Raw genomic sequence first — 19,099 nt, 5'->3', positions numbered from 1 at the left:
AATAGCTGCCAAGTGAGTGTAGCTGTCTGCAAGAAGTCACGCACAGGGATGTGGCTTTGACTCTTCTGTCCTTGGATATTTTGAAATGGGAATAATCCAAGTCATTAGGCAGCTTTTGCCATGCTAATGAAATGGTCTTGCCTAAAGACTAAAGGAGACAAAAATCTGTATTTAATGGCCATAGAACTCCTGGATTGTGGCATGGGTTACTGTCTACTAACTCACAACTGCATATTGGCATAGAATGTTTCTTTCTGCTAATTGTATTTTTACAGTGCTGATATTCAGTAAAAGACATTTTTCCTTCTATCTGTAGGAACTTTGCTTCTTTTCCTTACAAAAGCAATAGACCAGTTTGCCTGAAGGCGTGGTGACTGCAGGTGTGTGGTTGTGCACACCTGGATGTGGATATGGGAGCATTTCTCTTCACCAGCTTGAGCTGATGGGTGGCAAATCAAATTTCTACACTGTGAACTTGACTATTGCTTCAATTACATAGGTTGCACTGGGTTAGGGCTCTAAGTTCTGGCTTAGACAAAGCTGACAGAAATGAAAGGTAGTTGTTAATATTAAAGTTGGAGGATGAGGTGAAAAGGATTTTATGTGTAGCTGTTAAGAAAAATGCACACCCAGTAGAAATATTCTGCAGAAGCAGCAGATTTTATTGTGGTTCTGTGGTGAGGTCAGGAATAGCTCTATCAGGAAAGTATTCTCCCTGAGATGCAGAATGCTTTCTGGAGCTTCCCAAATGAATGAGGAACAAAGTGCAGTAGCCACCAAAGAGAAGCAGGATGCTGCTCACCAGCAGCCTGGCCTCTCTTAGCACACAGTGCTGTGAGCCCAGCAAAGCAGGTTTCATCTGGATTAGCCTTCTTTCCCACTGAGATCTTAGGATCTGGATATCCTTGTAAATGTAAAAGTAGACACCATTTCTCCTCACAGTGTGCTAGAGACATTATTTTAATACCTCTGCCCCAAATTTTCTTAAATTTACTCCTGTCACTTTTTCTTATCAGAATCTGAATCCCCCATCTTTTATTGTCACACACTATCTTTTAAACTTATTAAAAAGAGAAGATCACCTCTATCCCCTGTAGGGAAGGATGACAGAGCACATTTGGTGTGCATCCAGTTTGTGGCCCTCTGAGCTTTACCTTGTGGCTGGTCACATTTTCTTCTCTAAGCATTTAGAGAAGAAAATGTGACTGCTGGGGTATGAAAGATGTGCCCTGCTTCCTTTTAGAAATAAAATCAGACCTATGGCAATAGGACACTCTCTTCCCACACCACTTCCCTCTTTTTGAACCAGAGCTGCTCCATCCACTTGTTTATAATAACTTCAGATTGGGATTATGTTCTGTGGGAATGAGGGAGCTAGCATGATCCTTAAGAAGACTCACGTCTGTTTTGGTTTTTTTTTTTTCTGGCTACTGATTTTATGATGGGTAAGTAGAATTTGGCGCCTTGCTTTTCAACAAAACCAGAAGGTTGTAAAGCGGTTTCGGGAGTAGCCGGAGGTTTGGACGCCTCCGGTCGTGCTCTGCGTGCCCGGACCCGCGGGGGGAGTCAGCATCTCTGCCGGGCCCGCTCCGGGCGGCCGGGACTGCCGCGGCCGGGCTCGGCGGGGCGCGATGGCCGCAGCATCCCCGAGCCCCGCCGGGCATGGCAGCGCCGGGCCGGCCCGCCCGGGGCACCGCGTCACCGCCCCGCGCCGCGCCCATTGGCTGAGCCCGCTGCCCGTCCGCCTGGCCGGCCAATCAGGACGCGCCGCTCTCGCGGGCGCGGAGGCGCCGCGGCCGCAATAAGACGCGCGGTCCGCCCCTCGCCCGGCCCGGCCGCGGCTGCGGCGTTCCCTGTGAGGCGGCGCGGCGTCAGCCCGGTAATTCCTGGGAGCTCGGGGTCGGGCAGGGGAGCGGCCCTGGGTTCGGGGGGGTTTCCTCGGCGGGGCTCTTCCGGCGCTCCAGGGAGGGATGGTGGTGCTGTCCCCCGGGTGAGGGGGCGGTGGCTGCGAGGCGCCGCGTGTGTTCCGTGCCCGTCTCCCTGCGAGCCCATGGCTGTGTTTGTGTTTGTGTTCGTGTGCGGGTCGCCGCCCGCGCTGGCGGCCGCGGTGTTTGCGCGGGTCCGGGAGGTGCTGCCCTGCTTGTGGCCGAGCCTCCGTGCCCGGGGAGGGCTGGGACACGCAGGTTCTCCGCTCAGGGACGCCTTGGAAAAGGGATGAGCAGGGGAGCTTGTCCCGGCTGGAGCAGGAGCCCTGGAAGTGGCCGCCTCTGGTGTTAGACCTTAAAGCTGTGCTTGGCCCAGAGATTGGCCGGTGTAAGATGTTATCCGGAGCGCCGTGCGCTGCTCTGCTGTGCTGAGCTGGAGCTCTGGGTTTCTGTTCTCTCACAGAGTGAACCGCAGACTGGTTTGGGTTGGAAGGGACCTTAAAGGCCATCTAGTTCCACCCCCGTGCCATGGGCAGGGACACCTTCCACTAGACCACGTTGCTGAAGACTCCAGCCAGCCTGGCCTGGAACACCTCTAGCGATGGGGCACCCACAGCTTCTCTGGACAGCCTGTTCCAGTGCCTCTGTGCTGGCTCCAGGTCTGTGCCTGTATCCTCCGTGGTCCCCCAGAGCTTTTGGTAGATTTGTGCACACTAGAGCTGTGGTAATTGCAGTCTACACAAATCTTAGGGAGCAAATGATGTCCTGGGGCATGTGGGAGACCAGAAACTTTCCCTTGTTGGAAATGCAGGAGCTGTGCGTTGGCATCTTTTTGGGAGAAGGCGTTTGGTACCTTTCCCAGCCCATACAAGTGGGGTGTGCTCCATTTTTTCGACAGCTTTGAGAGCAAATGGTGGCTGGCATGGCCATTTGCACTTGTGGGCTCTTTCTGTGAGCACTGGTGTTTATTCTTTCCCTGCAGGTAGCCAGCCAGGAGTGTGTGCTGGCCTCTGTATAAAGCAGCTCTTGAGCCTGTGCTGGGATTTGTGTAGGTTGTTCCTTTGCTGTAGGAAAGGTGAGTAGGATTATTTCCATGTGTTGCTCTAAGGCTTTCTAGTTTAAATGCTTCCAGAAGTGGACTGATATTCAAACAACACTGTAACTTGCTAGTTCTTTCTAAATTTGTTTGAGAATTGTGCTTCTGCCTAATGTTTTATATGAGTGAACTGGCGTTCATGACACCCAGATACTATTTGGTCTTTGTGTAAGTGTATCTCTTATATTAACTAAATTTTTTGTTGCTTTTGGCTAAAATGCTAACTAAACTTTGGCAAAGAGGTGCAACACCCCTATTGTTGGGTCTTAATTTGGTTTTGTAGATTATGTAATCTATTCCTGTGGATAACAGAATCAATTAATCTGAATAATGAAGTATTTGCAGAGATAGAGCTTTCTGTGGAGCTGTTTTATGTGTAGTAGCTCATGCTGTGAACACACTGCAATTTTTAAATTTTATCTGTGGTATGTTGAGTAAGGATCAGGTGCTTTTGATGGAAATGCTGTCAAATACTTGTTTTTGTTATAAACCTGGGATCTTACAGAGTGCAGTTTAGTGTTGGATCTGATGTGACACCTGAACCCTGGCAATAGCTGATTTCTTTGCTTAAAGTGCAGCTGGTTATTGGGAGTGGAAAAAATGGACCATGCAGGGGATTTTGTCTGAGATGTTTCTTGCCCTACACAAATCTCAGCCTGCCTTTGCATGAAATGAGATTCCTTTTGTATTTTTCAGCTGTCTATTGGGTGTCAAACAATACCTCCTGATATTCTGTAAAAATCTCAGTTCTCAAAGGCTTTTTAATCCTGAGCTGTGCATTAGGCAGAAGTCAGCACTGGGGGTTTTTGCAGAGTGCCCTTGTGTGATGTAGATTCTGTCTTAATGTGAGATTAGAGGAGAGCTAAGCTGCTGTTACAAGCAAGATCAGATTCCTGAGTCTGTTAATGAATTCAACTTTTCTAGACACTTTTTTTTGAAAGCCTGTTAAAATGAATGCTGGTATTGTGCTGGGTGTTTCCCAAAACCCAGAATGCATGGGCCTACCCCATCCTGCTGACCTAATTCAGGGTCACAGAGGGCCTGAATTTGAGACTCTTGGAGTGTGACTGAAGCAGCTCCAACTGATTTGAGATGAGGGGAGCTCCTTCAGTGTGTCATGGAAATCTAGCCCAAGGTTGGGAGTGCAGAAATCGGAGCTCAGTCTCCCACTGCCCCTGGTTTTGAGAGCACTTAATATTTATCTGAGGTACAGCAGTCCCCCCAGTGCAGAGTTGTATTTTTATTTTTTTTCCCTTGCTCTGTCCATTGCCATCTAGCCTGTGTCTCAGGTCGGAGGGATCAGGTGGAGTTTCAGAGTTGCAGTCCTATGTTAGATGGGCCTTTCAAGCATCCCATTGTCTGCTGGCAGATCTTTGCCCACCTTGGCAAACCCTTGGGTGTGTGATCAAAAGGTATCTGCCATTGAAGACAATATGGAGGTGATGTTGCTTGAAAGAAAAAAGAGAAAGGTGCTGTTTGACCTTATGAATGTGTGGCTGTCTGACTTAATGAGGACAGCAAATAGGCTTTTTGTGCCCATTCCAAAAGTAAAAACATTAATCCTGGTGCCGAAGAATCTGGCATTGTAATTCACAGACAGGAGAAGAAAAATGGACTTGAAAGTCAGGAGGAGGGTGGGATAATCTGTGAGGTCACTTGGGGGTTCAGTGAAATGAGGACTCACTAGCTGTACATTGCATCCCACAGTATCTGTGTTGTCACACTTGTGTGTGGAGGCATGATGGAGGAGGTGGCCTGGGGAAAAAGTCAAGCATAGACTGGCATAATTAGCAGGACAGGATGGGGATATGAGGAAATTATGCAGAGTGTGACAGTGTTGACACCTCCTTTGAGAAAAGCTGATAAGGTTTTGTGTGTTGCAGTCCTGTGGTCCCACTCTGCAGTTCATCTGGCTGAGTGCCACAGCTGCTCTCTGTGCCTGCATTCCCTTGGAGCAGTGAGGATCTGATAGCCCTGGTGGGCTCCAGCTACCTGGGGCACCTCAGAGTTCCCCAGTGAGGGACATCTGCTGCTCTGGGAGCCTGGGATACTGAGTGAGGCTCTGTTTAAAGACTTGAGGGAAATTGTAGGCTGGAACAGCTTGTACAAATCTGCTCCTAATCAATTGTTTTAGTGGGCTAGTTGTAACAAGCTGGGTGAAGGATGGCACTTTTCTTCCCACCAGGATGAGCTCTCCTGGTTTGGAATTCCTCCCACTCTCAGTTGTAAAATCACACTCAGCAGACACTTGTTTCTTTGCTTGTTTTGATTCTGATAGTTGTTTACTTTTCACTGCCTTATTGCTACTTGTAATGCATTATCTGTGGGATGTTTGATGTGTCTGTCTCCTGTCTTTGTCCAGATGTATCACTGTTAGATGCCAGACCAGCTGCCCTCTGTGCTAAGCTGCAACCAAAATGGCAAAGTACAGGCTCGTTCTCCTGAGACATGGGGAAGGAGCCTGGACCAAGGAGAATCGCTTCTGCAGCTGGGTGGACCAGAAGCTGAGCAGTGATGGCATAAAGGAAGCTCAGAACTGTGGCAAACACCTCAAAGCTCTGGGCTTTGAGTTCGACCTCGTCTTCACCTCAGTGCTGAGCCGCTCCATCCAGACTGCCTGGCTGATCCTGCAGGAGATGGGCCAGGAGTGGGTCCCCATCCAGAGCTCCTGGAGGCTGAACGAGCGTCACTACGGGGCGCTGATCGGGCTCAACAGGGCAGAGATGGCTCTGAACCACGGCGAGGAGCAAGTGAAGATCTGGAGGAGGAGCTACGATGTCACCCCGCCTCCCATCTCTGAATCTCACCCCTACTACGCAGAGATCTACAATGACCGCCGCTACAAGTGCAGTGATGTCTCTCAGGAGAGCCTCCCGAAGGCTGAAAGTCTCAAAGATGTGCTTGATAGACTCCTTCCCTACTGGAATGAAAAGATAGTGCCAGAACTGAAAAGTGGCAAAATGATTCTTATCTCTGCTCATGGCAACAGCAGCAGGGCGTTGCTGAAGCACGTGGAAGGTAAGGGCCTTTGTTTTAGCCTTCCCCTCTCCTCCTTGCTCAATGCCTTGTTCTGTAGTGTATATTACATAGCTGGGCAAGGTAAGAATGTCTGTGGTCTCCAAGGAGGAAGTAGAAAGTTGGTCAAGGAAGCAAACTGGGAGATGTGTAAGGGAGAGGGTATAGTAGAAACAGGTGATCCCCCAGCCAGGGAATAATGTGCTCTGACTCCATGACTCAGGAGGCTGAACAATTGCTTCATTAAGCTATACTATATTTCACTAAATACTGTACTAAATTACATACTAAAGAGACACTATACTAAAAAATAAAGAAAAACCTGTGGCTGTCTGAGACAGTCAGGATACAGCCTTGAATCCCAACTGGCCAAGGAAGCAAAACAACCTTCACCAGTGTCCAGCACCCAAATCACATGGGGTAAAAAAATCTCCATAACACATTCCACTTGTGCAAAACAACAGCAAGTAGAGATTAGAATTGTTTTCTCTTCTTCTCTGAGCTTCTCACTGCCGTCCCCAGGAAAAGTCCTGGGAGAGAGTTGTGCCTGCTGCTCTCTGTGAAGAGAGTTGTGGCCACAGGGAGAGAATTCGTTAGGTTAATGCAGTTAAGGAAAGGGCCAGATGCTTTCATTTTATTTCTCATTGTTCATTTAAAACTACTGTATTCAAACAAAATTTGTGGTTGGTTTACATAGACAAAAACTCTGCAGACTCACGTTATTTTTGTTTTGTTTTTTTCGGCTGCTTTGTCAGGTTTGTGATAATCATCTCTTAATTAAAAAAACATTGCTGTAACACAGCAGAATAATAGTGCTTGGCTTGGGTTGTGGAAGATGTTCTTGTTACTTCAATGGGTCACCCTGATAATTGTTACTTAAAAGTTATGTGACAGAGTTTTGCAGAGAGTGGGCACTTGCTAAAGCTTGTGCCAATACTGCAATATATCCCAATATAGAAAATGCTTCCCAGTAAACAGCCAACTTTGTATCTTAGCATAAGGTTGTTGATTTACCACAGAATGGTTTCTGTTGGGAGATATCTTTTAAAGGCTATCTAGTCCAGTCCCTGTGCAATGAGCAGGGACATCTTCAACTAGACCAGGTTGTTAAAAGTCCTGTTCAGCCTGGCCTTGAATGTTTCCAGGAATGGGATATCTGCTGCCTCTTTGGGCAACACGTTCCAGTGTTGTACTAGCCTCATCAGAGAAACTTTCTTCCATGTATCTAGTCTGAAAGGATCTTCTTTTTGTTTAAAACCATCATCCCTTGTCCTATTGCAAGATGCCCTGCAAAAAAGTCTGTTTCCATCTTTCTTAGTGTCCCTCTTCTCCAAGCTGAACAGCTCCAGCTCAGTCTTTCCTCACAGGAGATGTGCTCCATCCCTCTGCTCATTTTTGTGGCCCTCCTCTGGTCCTGCTCCAAGTCTTACCTGGGCTGAAAATCCCAGAACTGGTCTTGAAAATGACTTATTTGGAACTTTATGATAAAAAACATCCTTTTCATTGTTAGATTCTTCCCTCCCTTCCTCTTTCATCTCCTGACTTCTTGGCCATCCTAAACTGGAAGTTGAACTATATTAATTTCTTTGTGGGTAGAGCAGAATTTAGTGATTATATATGTGTGAATGCAGCCTACTACAGTTGTAGTTAAATATGCACAGACTGGATTGTGTCCACTCAGGGTGTTTTTTTTTTTAGTTATAAAATCCTCTGTTCTGTGGCTCTGCCTGCTGATTACTTGTTGCATTTGGCCATGCTGGAACAGTCAGGACATCAGGAGTCTGAAGGCTGTGAAATGAGCAGGTACAAATGGCTTCTGGGACTAGAGAGGCTGTGAATCCTGGGGTGCAGATCATGGATAAAGGAGGAAGGGCTGGTTCAGGCAGTTCCATGATGTGGTCAGAGTGGTTGTCCACACTGTGTGAAGTGATAAAGGAAGAAGGGGAAAGGGGATCTGCAGCTGTGGTGACTCCCCTGCCTCCCAAGAACTGAACCAGCTCCATGAAACCATGCTGGCCAAGCCCTCTGGGGGTGAAATGGTGACAGCTGAGTGTAGGTTCCAGGACAGATCCTGGGCCACCTTCTGTGCAGGCCTGCAACAGGGGCTGGCAGCCTCAGGGACTGGGAAGGGTTGCTTTGGAGTTAGCATGGCTAACTTGGATTTCTTGCTGCACTGAGATCAGGGAGGAGCAGAGCTGCAGAACTTTGGGACAGCTGCTTACTCTGTGTAACACTTCCAGGACTGTCCATACTCAAGGTGTAATAAAGCTGTCCTTTGTCTTGCAGTGTACCTTCACCCTCCCAGCACATGGGGAATTACATAGGGAAATGTGAGCAGTCCTTGGCAGAGGATCTGGTTCTGTTGACCAAGGACCATTGGTGAGCTACCCCAGCTCCCACACAGGAACAACTGGCAGGTATCTGCTTGGCTCTCCTGCCCTTTATGTAGTGGAGAATGGATCTCTGAAGAGCTGGCCTGAAGGGTAGCATGGGCAGAGCTTTGGGACCTCTAGTTACAATCTGCCTTTGTTGTTTTGTTTTTGCCTTTTTTCCCCCCACCCCCAGCCTAAATCTGGCTGGATCTAAGAGGTTCCTTGGCTGCATTGCTGTCTCTCCCTTTCTCTGCTGGAAGGTTGGAGTTGCTCTGGAACCCTGCTAAAGTTGGACCTGTCTTAGCAGTGCTTAAACTTGGCCAGTCTACTGTATTTATAGCACCCACTCTGAGATGGGCTGTGTTTTTGTGGCTTTTTCTTTTTTATAAGCTTAGTGTGTCCTGCACTTCAATGGAGTTTTCTAAGCCTCTCCAGTTTAGCTGGAACTCTTTTTTTTCTTTTTCTATTTTTTTTTTTTTGGCATTTTGAAAACTGAGTTCCAAATTCCTCAAGCACCAAGCTTGTATGACTGCTTGGATGTCTTAGTCATGGTGGTAACTTGATCTTGGAAGATGTAGATCAAACTTTAAATGGCAGGGAATAGGAATGTTTTCATTCAGTTGGATCTGATGAATCAATTCTAATTGTTTTAGTGTCTATTTGAATTTTTTTTCTTAAAAGACTACAGAATATCCCTTGAAGTTATTATTTCAAGGAGGTATTTTCTTGAAGCAGGACTGCAATTCTCTGAATCTGTGTTTTCCTTGTTCTGAGTAATTGGTAAAGAGCTGGAAATGTAGTTCTGCTTTCTACTTGTGTGGAGCAACAGTGTCATGCTCAAAAGGCTTTGATTGTGGGTTTGGATTTTGTTCTTGTTTTCTCATTGCACAGAGTGAGCCTCATTAAGATGTATGAAATGTCTGTAGAATCTGTCATGCTAAATGAGTATCCTGGATGCACAGGATGTGTTTGCAGGTGTTTTTTTTCCCCCAGTTCTTTGGGAGAGGATAGTTTTCTCTTTATCTAATAACCAGTGCTTCATATTGAACCCTTTTGACAGTGTCCCTTTATGAAGATATTAGTGTAATACTTGTGACCACCTTGCCCCATTTCTGTTGAAGTGCTGATAGGAGACCAAGTCCAATGGACTGATTTACCAGCTGAAGGATTGGTGGGCTGTCTCACCTTTTCTTTCTTCCCAGCCATTTAACCCTGGGGACTGGTGTCAGGTACCTCAAAACAGGGGTTTGTGGAATGCCTGGTTGTAGAATTTCCAATAGTATCCCAGTAGTTTACATGCTGGAGCTGCACATTGTGACCTGGTGTGGATTGTGTGTTGAGAGCTTCTTAATAAGATTATTTCACTGATTTTGCTGCTTAGGCTTCTTCAGGAAATACTGCTTATGTGAGTGTGGTGTTGTGAGTGCAATTGCAGGGAGCAGCTTGAGTTCTAACAACTCTGTGGTCTTGAAGTGAGATGGTCGTGCTCTCCCTGTCATATCCCCAGTCTTTGCTCAGTGCTTCTGCTGCTAATTTTTTGTGAGCTTGCTGGGCCACGTTACAAATGACCTTGGCTGTGTTTTGGCCACTGCTAAGCAGTGCTCCCACAGCATCAGGAATGTGTCTCCAACATTGTCCCCAGAGGGGCTGGGGTTGGGCAAGCTCCTGGGGGGGGACATAGCCAGGAGAGCTGACCCAAACTGACCAAAGGGATATTCCTTAGCCCTTGTGATGTCTGTTCAGCAGGGAAAGCTAAGAGAGAGGAGGAAAGGCATTTGTGATGGCATTGAAGCAATAGCTCTGCACACTGAAGCCCTGATCAGTGGCAAGTGATTGGATTGCCTGCTGATGGGAAATGGAGACTAAATCCTTTGTTTTTCTTTGCTTCTGTGCTTGGCCTCTACTTGTGCTTTAGTAAGCTGCCTTTATATTGACCCACAAGTTATTTTTGCATCTTTTCTCCCCACCCATTGAGCTGAGGATGGGAGTGGTAGAGCAGCTTGATGGGCACCTGGTGTCCAGCCACACCATCAACCCACCACAGTTCTTTTTTGGTGCCCCCCTGTAGCCCCCAACCACTAAAGCCTGGCTGTGCAAACCTAATACAGACAGAAAGTCTTGGCAGATGTGAGTAAAACAAATGTAAATGATATACTACAGCCGTGGTTGTAGCCCACCCAACTTTCTTCCCTTTAAATTTGCACAGCAAGGTAAGATTCTGTCAAGATGAGATGCCAGATTCTAACACTGTGCTTGTTTCCCTCCTCTGCCCTGTTGAAGTTAGATCTGTCTTGCAGGGAGGGCAGAAAGTGGCTCTGAATCTTTACCTTACTAGGCTAAAGCTTTAGTGTTTTCATTAAGCATATGGGATGCTGTGACCTGATTTAGAGCTCAATTACAAAGCACCATTATTAAACAAGCTTTTGTGGATGAATTGATGCATTTGATCTTCTGTATGATCTTTTATTGGATGAATCATCTGGCCTCAAGTGCAGCTGACGTGCAGAGAGGAGGGTGTTGTTATTCTCAACAGCTCTTGTGGGTTTGGGGTTCCTCTGACCATAGGAATAGGAGGGAGGAACTTGGTAAGAACAGGTGAGAGGGGAGGGGGAGCTGAACCAGCCCCTCTGAAAGTGCTGTAAGTGCTCAGAATCTGGGGCTTGTCTCTGTAGGACTTTGCAAGGTCCAAATATTTCAAAACACTCCATGGGCTACCACATGTAGGTGAATTCTTAAGCTTGCCTGGAGATATTTCCAGTTTGTGTGTTTGGTTACCCAGTTTAGGTATATGGAGGATCAGTGAGCTGGGGAGGAATTCTGAATGTGCTTTTGAAAGGTCTCTTTTATAAGAAGTGCTGTACCAAGTTACTGTAGTGTTCCTGTCCTAACTGCTCCCTGCTGTACAGGTGAGGAGCAGAGTTCTCAGGACAGAGCATGGGAGATGGCCCCTTGAGGAGTGCAGCTGCCTAGGCAGCACTTTATCTGAGCTCCTCAGGAAGTCATCCTGAGTATTTCAGTAATGTCTGTGGTTTCTCACAACTATAAGTAGGCAAGACCTGGTTTTTAAACCTTCTTGGGTAAAAACTGCTTCCAGCAGCTCAGTAATTCAGCAGTGCTGAGACCCAGGCTCTGGTATGAAACTGGAGGGAAGCATGTTACTACTTCAGTGGTCTTATTTACCATTGCACCTTGGAGTCAGCAGTTGAGGTCTTGCCCTGATTTCACCCTTCTTCCCTGTGCCATGGGCTGGGTTGTGACACAGGTCAGCTCAGATGGAGCTCAGGGAAAGGTCAGCTGGTTCTGGTTACAGCACATGGAGTAACTGGATAGCAGTCAGCTCACTCTGCAGCCATTGGTGTGATCCCTTTGCTGTCCTCCTGGCCTGCTGGCTGGGGAGTGTTCTGGTGAGCTCTCATGCAAAGAGTTTGTGTGACCAGCCTGCTCAGCTTCTTGCTTCCTGAAGAGCAGAAATGCTATACACAGCAACAGGCCCTGTTGTTTCTTTAGGATTTTCATCTGATTTCAGCTTGTGTTTCCAGACTTCTGGCTGTGGGGCTGCACTTCCATATGGGGAAAACTCCTGAGGAGAAAACCATCATGTTTGCTGCTGTGTGTTTATCCTAGGCTGCACTGTTTTGCTTTGTAAATCAATCCTGGTTGACATTGTGGTCACTTTGTGTTCTGTAAAAACAGTAAAATGCATTTCTGAATCCATGTAGCTACAGCTAGTTTTGTTTAATCCATCTCCAGAGGAAACTTTTTAAATATCATGTCTCCTGACCACATTATGTGGTTTGCCTAAACTCTCCTGCATGACTTCATCTGCTGTGTGTGTATATGAATGGTTTAGTCTGGGAGACTGAACTTAGGAGGTGGTCAGAACACTTCCTAGGCATGGATTCTCTGGGAATATACATGGGGATGTGGGTGTTGTTAAAATCTAATGCTTCAGAAACCTTGAAATAAGAGCTCAGGCAGCTTGGCTGCTTGTTTTGCAAACCAAGTCCTTGAGAACAGTGAACACTGATCCTGGTGAATGGATGCAGTATTTTTCCCATCCATTTCTGTGCCATTTTAAATTTTTAGGTATTCTTTGAGGTTTTTTTTCCCTGTAGGTCTGATTCTGTGGCCTACACCAGGTGAATTAATTGTCCCTTGTATGCAAGAATTGCTTGAGCTATCTGAGTGTGACTTGTTTCAATGGACTGATGCTCTGTATGTGACAAGGTGTAAGTTCTTTGCCAAGGTTTGTTTCTGGTGCTCCATGCCCTTCTGAAACTTAGGGCTCACCCAAGTGCTGAGCATGAAGCAAGAATAGGTCACTGCAAAAGTTGGGTGCTGGTGCAGGGGCACATGATCCTCACCTCATGAACAGTTCTGTTTTTTCTGGCCTGTTGTCACCCCACTGTTGCTGATTTGCTTGACTTGTGTGTTTTCCTGTTAATGTGATGGCTCTGCCTTTCTGCTTAATGTGCAAATCCCTGGTAAATTTACACCCCTGTGTTCTGAGGACCATCTGTTTGGTCAGCTGCTCCAGGAGGATGTTTGCTTGGTGCACCTTGGTCTAGTTCATATGGTGCCATCACTTCAGAAGCTCGTGGTCTGCATTTTCTGAGAGAATTACTCAAAGCTGCCCTGCTTCACAACAGCTGGCTGCTGCTGGGACCTCAGTGCTTCTGAAAAGGAGGAGAAAGGAAATCTTGACATTCCAATGACACCAGCTTTCTTTTGCCTGATTTTTTTGAGGGTTAATGTCTTTGCAGTCACTGCTTTTAATGCAATTATTTAGACCTTGTGTGGAAACTTTACTAGGATGTTTGGTCTTGAAACTCACTTGGAGGCTTTGGATGTGTGTTCAATTTAAAAATAACCAGCAATTTCATTGAGATGAGAGCCCAAAATACTTTAATTACATGTCTGTATAACATAAATATTATTTTCCAGGTACACATTCCTTTAGTTAAGTGGAAAAAAGAAGAATGCTCCAAGCTGTACGAGTTGACTTTCTGCCTCCTTTTTCTTCCCCTCATTAGAAAGTGGAAATGAATATCTTGTTTGTAGGAATTCTGAGAACAGTACTGTGGGCCCTGCTGTAAACTTGCTTGTGAGAAATCAGACGTGGGCAAAGAGTGATTCTCACACAAGTGGAATTAAATACTGATTTTCATGACAGTTTGTGTGATGAGAGTTGCCCAGAAAATTAAAGAGAAAAACTAGCCTTGTTATCCTGCCTCTTTAAGAGTGTATGGGCTGTGTAGCAGAGGTTGTTTGATGCTGGAGTAGCACATGTGGACTCCTGTCTTTTGTGACATGTAAGTTGGGAAATGATGGAGGGGAACCTATTGTACTCCATGTCCTGTGTTAAAGGAACAGTGCAGTCTCCAGGGCAATCTCTTCCTGTTTATTTCACATGTGGAGGCTGAAAAAGTGAAGAAACTGTCTTCACCTTGATGGGAATTCTCTCCTTCAGCTGTTCCTGAAGGACTTCTTAAGCCGTGGCCTAGCTGGGAATTGACCCTTGAGTGGCTGGTGATGTCCTTGACTGTTTTGAGACCAGGTAACCTCAGAAATAAGGCAGCAGGCAGTGAGGAGGCTGGAGGTGTAACTGTTTTGTTTTTCTTTGGCAGGCATCTCCGATGAGGACATCATCAACGTCACCCTCCCCACTGGTGTGCCCATACTTCTTGAACTTGATGAGAATTTGCACCCTCTTGGCCCTCACCAGTTTCTGGGTGATCAAGAAGCTATCCAAGCTGCCATCAAGAAAGTGGAAGATCAAGGGAAAGTAAAATCTGCTGAGAAGTTAAATCCCAGTGTCTAACACAGCTGTGTTCAGTGTGGTAGTGAGTGATGATGTGTGTATGACTGCTAGGTTGCACTGTGTGAGTGTCTCAATTTCAAGCACTAAATAATTGGAAGGGACAATTGTTGAGTCTCAGGTTGGTAGTTTAACCCTCTGCCTTTTCAAAAACTGGAATTTAGATTGCAGGGTGAGGTTTTCAATACTGGAAAAGGAAGAGATGATTCAGGTCAAGGAAACTGGCAAGGCAGTCTGCCCCAGATCCACACTGAGGATGGCCCAGTAGAGAAATAAAGGGATGTGATATTGGTGTCAACAACAATCAGTCCTGGTCTGTTAAGGAGAAAAGCACCAGCTTACTGGACTAATTTAAGTCCAGGATATTATAGGCACTAAAACTGTCACTGACAAAAATGTCACTGTTACCAACTATGATTTTTCTGTGTTACAGTAGCTGTGTCAATTTGTTCTCAGTGGATTTCCTTCAGTCTTTCAGAACACCTTCAGCTGGACAACTCTCTGCCTTTGTTATTTTGAGTCTTCTGTGGCCAGTTCATGGTCCAGAGAATTTTGTAGAGATGTTCTAACTACTAGAGTTATCATAGTTATCTTTTTTTATGCTCTATTTGGTTTTTAAGGAATGCAGATGGAATCCCTTTGCCTCCACCATCTTTGCAAAGCCTAGCATCACTGCATTTTGCTGGCTTGCAGTAATAGGATTTAAGTCAGTTTAGTCCACAAAAGAAGCACAAAGGTTTTCTTCTGCTCAATTTTTAAATTATGTAGCTCCTAGTGAGGGACCTGAATACCTTTGAAACACTTTGGTAATGTGTGCTAGAGGTTTCATCACCCCTTAGTCAGTTGATAAATAATTTCTGCTCACCTCAGCCAAAGTGACATAGGAAAACCCCTGTAAGCTTTCCTGAGTTGCAGAGGTATCTTGGTAAATGTGTTCCACAGTAACATTAATGTGGCATTATCTGTATCCAGTTCTCTGAAGGGCTGGAAGAGATGCATGCAGCATGTCACAAGTGCTGCTGGTGCAGCTCATTCAGCCATCCTGCTGGTAAGGAAAGCTCTTCTGCCATGCCTGAAAGAGTTCTCCTGTAAACCTCTCCTCACAATCACAGCTTGATTCCTGCTGAGTGTTTGGCCCTGGATTTGACCAGCTCACCCCATGGCTGGATGCAGTGCAGCAGCTGTGGCAGCCTGGTGTTCTCTGCATGTGCACCAGCACCAGGGTAGTTCCACTTCTGAAGACTCGTTCTAAATCCTACCTGCAAATATGAAATTGTTAAAAAGTTTACATCTCACCCACTGTCTCAACAGCTGAGCACCTGATTGTGACCTTGGATATCAATATGGGTGACACCTGTGTGTGTGCTGCTTGAGCTAAATATGTTCTCAGCATGGCCCAGCTACAAATCTCAATGTTGATGGGAATTTCCTTGATATGAGTGTAAAGTTTCAAAATCCTGGAGGAGCTGCTGCTTTGCAGTGAGCAGCTCTATAGCTTGCTTTGTAAGTGTGAGAGGATGTTTTTTTTTCCTTTTGAAGAGAGCAGTGTGACAGTGTGGTGTGCCTCTGACAGTCTTGCTGGCATGTGGAGCAAGACTTTGCAGGTCTGATGCCAGCTCACATTAGAGTAGCACATACTCCATAAAAGACTTCTTGTTAGAAGGTAGTTTCTCATGCATGAATGGTGCTTGGGCTGCTCTTTGGTTTTGTTTTTGTAGCCCTTGCAGTAGAAACAAAGTTACATGTTTTTCTTTTTAAACATAAAGCTGATAGGTTTCATCTTTCTTTGTACAAGAGACATATTTCAGTGTTTTTGGTTGTTATGGTTGTTTTTTTTCCCCTCTGAAATGCTATTAGCAGCTTTTCTGCTACTTGATTTGATACTGACTTTGTTTCTGGGGTTTTAGTTTCTGTGCTTAGAGTAACTCTGACTCTTGATAGTTTGATAGTTTCCAAGTGAGTGTTTCAGTGTTAGATTGCTGATCAGCAAAAGTTCACCTGTGAAAACTCTGGGAAGGGTCACTGGCACTCAAGTGAGTAAATTCTTCCCCAAACATTAAATAATGTGTGAAGCTTAATATCAAGTAAATGTTGCTGTAGGCTTGTAAACAGAGCCACCTGTTGCCAGTGGGAACTGGGTGCATCCAGGTGTGTGAGCACACAGGCCGTGTCCACATCTCTGGCATTGTGGAACTGTAATGTAGAACTGCTTCAGGATGTGACATGCAGCTGGAATATCCTTGGAAATGAACCCAGCTGAGCTGGGAGACAGGCTCTCTCCTCCCCTTAGAATCCATGATCTCTTCTGTGGGTGGAGAGGGGAATGGAAAGGTGGATGAGGGAATTTAGGGAGCATTAATTGTAGCTGAAATCATCCTTTGAGTCATGGCCAGGAAGAAGAGAACACCAGTGTGATGTTTGCAGGAGGTGCTGTTTGTACAGTGCTGCTGAGATGTGAACAGTGACAGTGCTCTGGGAAGTGTGACTTTGTTTGGGTTGTGGCTCCACAGTGATGACAGGATTTTATGTGCACATCTGGCAGCAACACCACCTTGCAAAAGTACAGAATGGAACCAACTGGGGATTTCATTCTGCTCTTCAGGATTATTTTAATGCCTTGCAATTCCAAGTAAGCTTTTATTTAAAATCCTGATTCATAAGCAATGTCTGTTGAAGAACAGACACCAAGTTCCAAGGTGTCAGACACCAGGATCTTCAGGCATAGCTACATCAGAGGGAGAAATGACAATCTTGCTTTGGAGATCAGTGGTTGGGAAGCATTTTCCCCTATGTTTGAGTGTGCCTCAAAGTCCTATAAGGTAAATGGTGTTTTTAACATAATGGATGTGGTTGATTTGGTTTGTTTATGCATTTTTAACATGTGGTTCAGTAGCAGTAATAGCTCTAGATCCTCTTGAAAACCTTTGTAAATATGGTGGAGCTAGCAGGTTCTTTTTAACTGAATAAATTCACCTGAAATAGAATTTAATTTGGCTTCAGTCTTTTTTTTTCTTCTGCTCCTATCCCCTTTGTTTCCTTTTCAGGGCTGATAAGTAAATAAAACTGACCTTCAGAATTCCAGAACTTCTCAAACAGTTGTTTATTACCCATCGTACAGTCAATTGGGTTAAAATAGTGCTGGAGCCAACACTTCCTTGTGTTTACATGTCAAGAAGCTGTGCTGGAGGGAACACATGCCTCTTTAAAACTATGGGGGCATTTCCTTAGGAACAAGGAACTTTACTTCCAGAGCAGTGCATCTAAACAATTGCTTACTGCTTCCCATGCTTGCTTTTCCTTTTAGTAAGAAGCCTTGCTTTTTGATGGTGTGTTTAAAGCTGTGGCTTCTGGAGACAAAGCCAACCCTTCATTCTCCAAAGCACTTTGATGCCAAGCAGAGTTGGAACTCCAAGGACAAGCACATGGAACTGCAGGCCTGCTGAGGACTGCTGACCTTCACACAGAAAGCCTTGGAGGCTGGGATAATGGGAGGCTCTATAAAAGTCCTAAGAAGAGTTAGACATTGAGATAGAAGTGGGGAAAACACAGCTAAAAAAAAGCATCCTAAAGGAACAGACTTCTTAAAACTTGGTCTTGTGATTGTGTTGAGGTTGAGTGGGGAATGGAACAGATCTGTCTGAGCCATTTGTGTACTGATGCTTATAATTTTGCTTATAATAATGTGGCATTGCTGCCAACCAGTTCAAAATTGTACTAGTATTTTATGGTGCATTCCCTCCCTTTCCCCCAGTCACTTTTTGTACTTTGCTTTAGTAACATCTCACATTGTTCCAGAGCCATGCCCACTGTTTCTTGTGTTGGGAAAAGACCATCTAAAGGCCAGGTTGCTTTCATCTGCCATACTTTTGTGCCAAGGACTTTGCTAGGAGCCTGCTCTGCACAGCCTGATGAGAGACTGACTCTAGTCACCTTTTCAAAATTTCAACTTTGTTTTCTTCTTCCTTTTCTTCCTTTTTTTAAAAAAAATTTAATTTGTGGAGAGTGCTCATTCTCAAAGTTCACAATAAATGACACTTGCCTTGTCTTCTCTGCTGACCTCAGCATCTCCTCAGCCTTACATTCCCATGGGCAGGAGTTGACATGACAACTCTGCTGCTCAAGGAAGCTCAGAGGTATGGTGGGAACTCTCTAATGATTCCAACAGAGGGTGCAGAAAAGTTTAGAATCTCCCTTTGACAGCTGTGCTGAACAGATGTTGCTGCCTCTTCTTGTATTAAGGTGGCCAGAGGTTCTGGGTGTGGGTGATATAAGAGGGAAGTGCAGCTTAGCCCAGAGAGCAGGATGGGTCTGTCATGGCACTCCTCCTCCCCCTGCCTCACTCCTTGTTACCCAGCAGCCAGGACTTCATGGGGCTCTTCCAGCAGAATTGAGCAGCCAGGTTGTGTCCCCACACTGCAGAAAAAAAGGGAGCAGGGGAAGAAGCTCCCTGTCCTTGCTCTTCTCATTCTTCTGGCAGAGCAGGGGAGGGCAGCAGACACCAGGCTAAGGCTGTAGCTGTGCTGTGCTGTCCCTCCCAGTGCAGTGAAGTGGCCTGGAGATCACTTCTGCTGGCTCTTTTGAAAGGAAGGGCATTGACCCACAGCTCAGTTGGAGATGACAATGAAGATGATCCTTGTGGGTCCCTTCCAGCTCAGGTTGTTCTGTGCTTGTTGCTGTGGTGCTGTAATTGTTCTTACCAGGCTTCAGAAAGCAGTTGTGGCTGTAGTGGGAGCCCAACACTACAAATGCTGTCTGCAAGCATTATTGCCTCATTAACAGAGCCATGATCTTCCTCAGGTCTGTCCCAGCTCCCCCTCAGAACAGCACCTGAGTATTTCCCCACCTTTGGTCTGGTACTTGCAAGAAATTTGGG

The 19,099-nt window shown here is 45.8% G+C and overlaps 1 protein-coding gene across 3 annotated transcripts; it reads left to right on the top strand.

The window, feature by feature from the left end:
* Positions 1-1,783: 1,783 nt before the first annotated feature.
* Positions 1,784-17,215, top strand: BPGM (bisphosphoglycerate mutase). 3 transcript variants are annotated; one of them, XM_059848066.1, is made up of 4 exons: positions 1,784-1,879; positions 2,908-3,000; positions 5,384-6,039; positions 14,036-17,215. In XM_059848066.1, the coding sequence occupies exons 3-4, from the start codon at positions 5,439-5,441 to the stop codon at positions 14,227-14,229; spliced, it is 795 nt and encodes a 264-aa protein (XP_059704049.1). In that variant the 5' UTR covers positions 1,784-1,879; positions 2,908-3,000; positions 5,384-5,438; the 3' UTR covers positions 14,230-17,215. The 3 variants fall into 3 exon arrangements, with proteins under 3 accessions (XP_059704049.1, XP_059704051.1, XP_059704050.1); XM_059848067.1 differs by lacking the exon at positions 1,784-1,879 and adding an exon at positions 2,403-2,584; XM_059848068.1 differs by lacking the exon at positions 2,908-3,000 and having other exon boundaries at positions 1,795-1,879.
* The last annotated feature ends 1,884 nt before the right edge of the window (positions 17,216-19,099 follow it).

Source organism: Haemorhous mexicanus, chromosome 5, assembly GCF_027477595.1.
Source record: "Haemorhous mexicanus isolate bHaeMex1 chromosome 5, bHaeMex1.pri, whole genome shotgun sequence".
Taxonomy (NCBI): Eukaryota; Metazoa; Chordata; class Aves; order Passeriformes; family Fringillidae; genus Haemorhous; species Haemorhous mexicanus.
The sequence above is the reverse complement of the archived record's forward strand: the minus strand, read 5'-3'. Positions and strand labels throughout refer to the sequence as shown.

Excerpts from the sequence above, each read along its gene's own strand:
- BPGM (XM_059848066.1), top strand. The coding sequence starts at position 5,439 with ATGGCAAAGTACAGGCTCGTTCTCCTGAGACATGGGGAAGGAGCCTGG. Across the intron at positions 6,040-14,035 it reads GTTGCTGAAGCACGTGGAAG|GCATCTCCGATGAGGACATC; the intron begins GTAAGGGCCTTT and ends TTTCTTTGGCAG.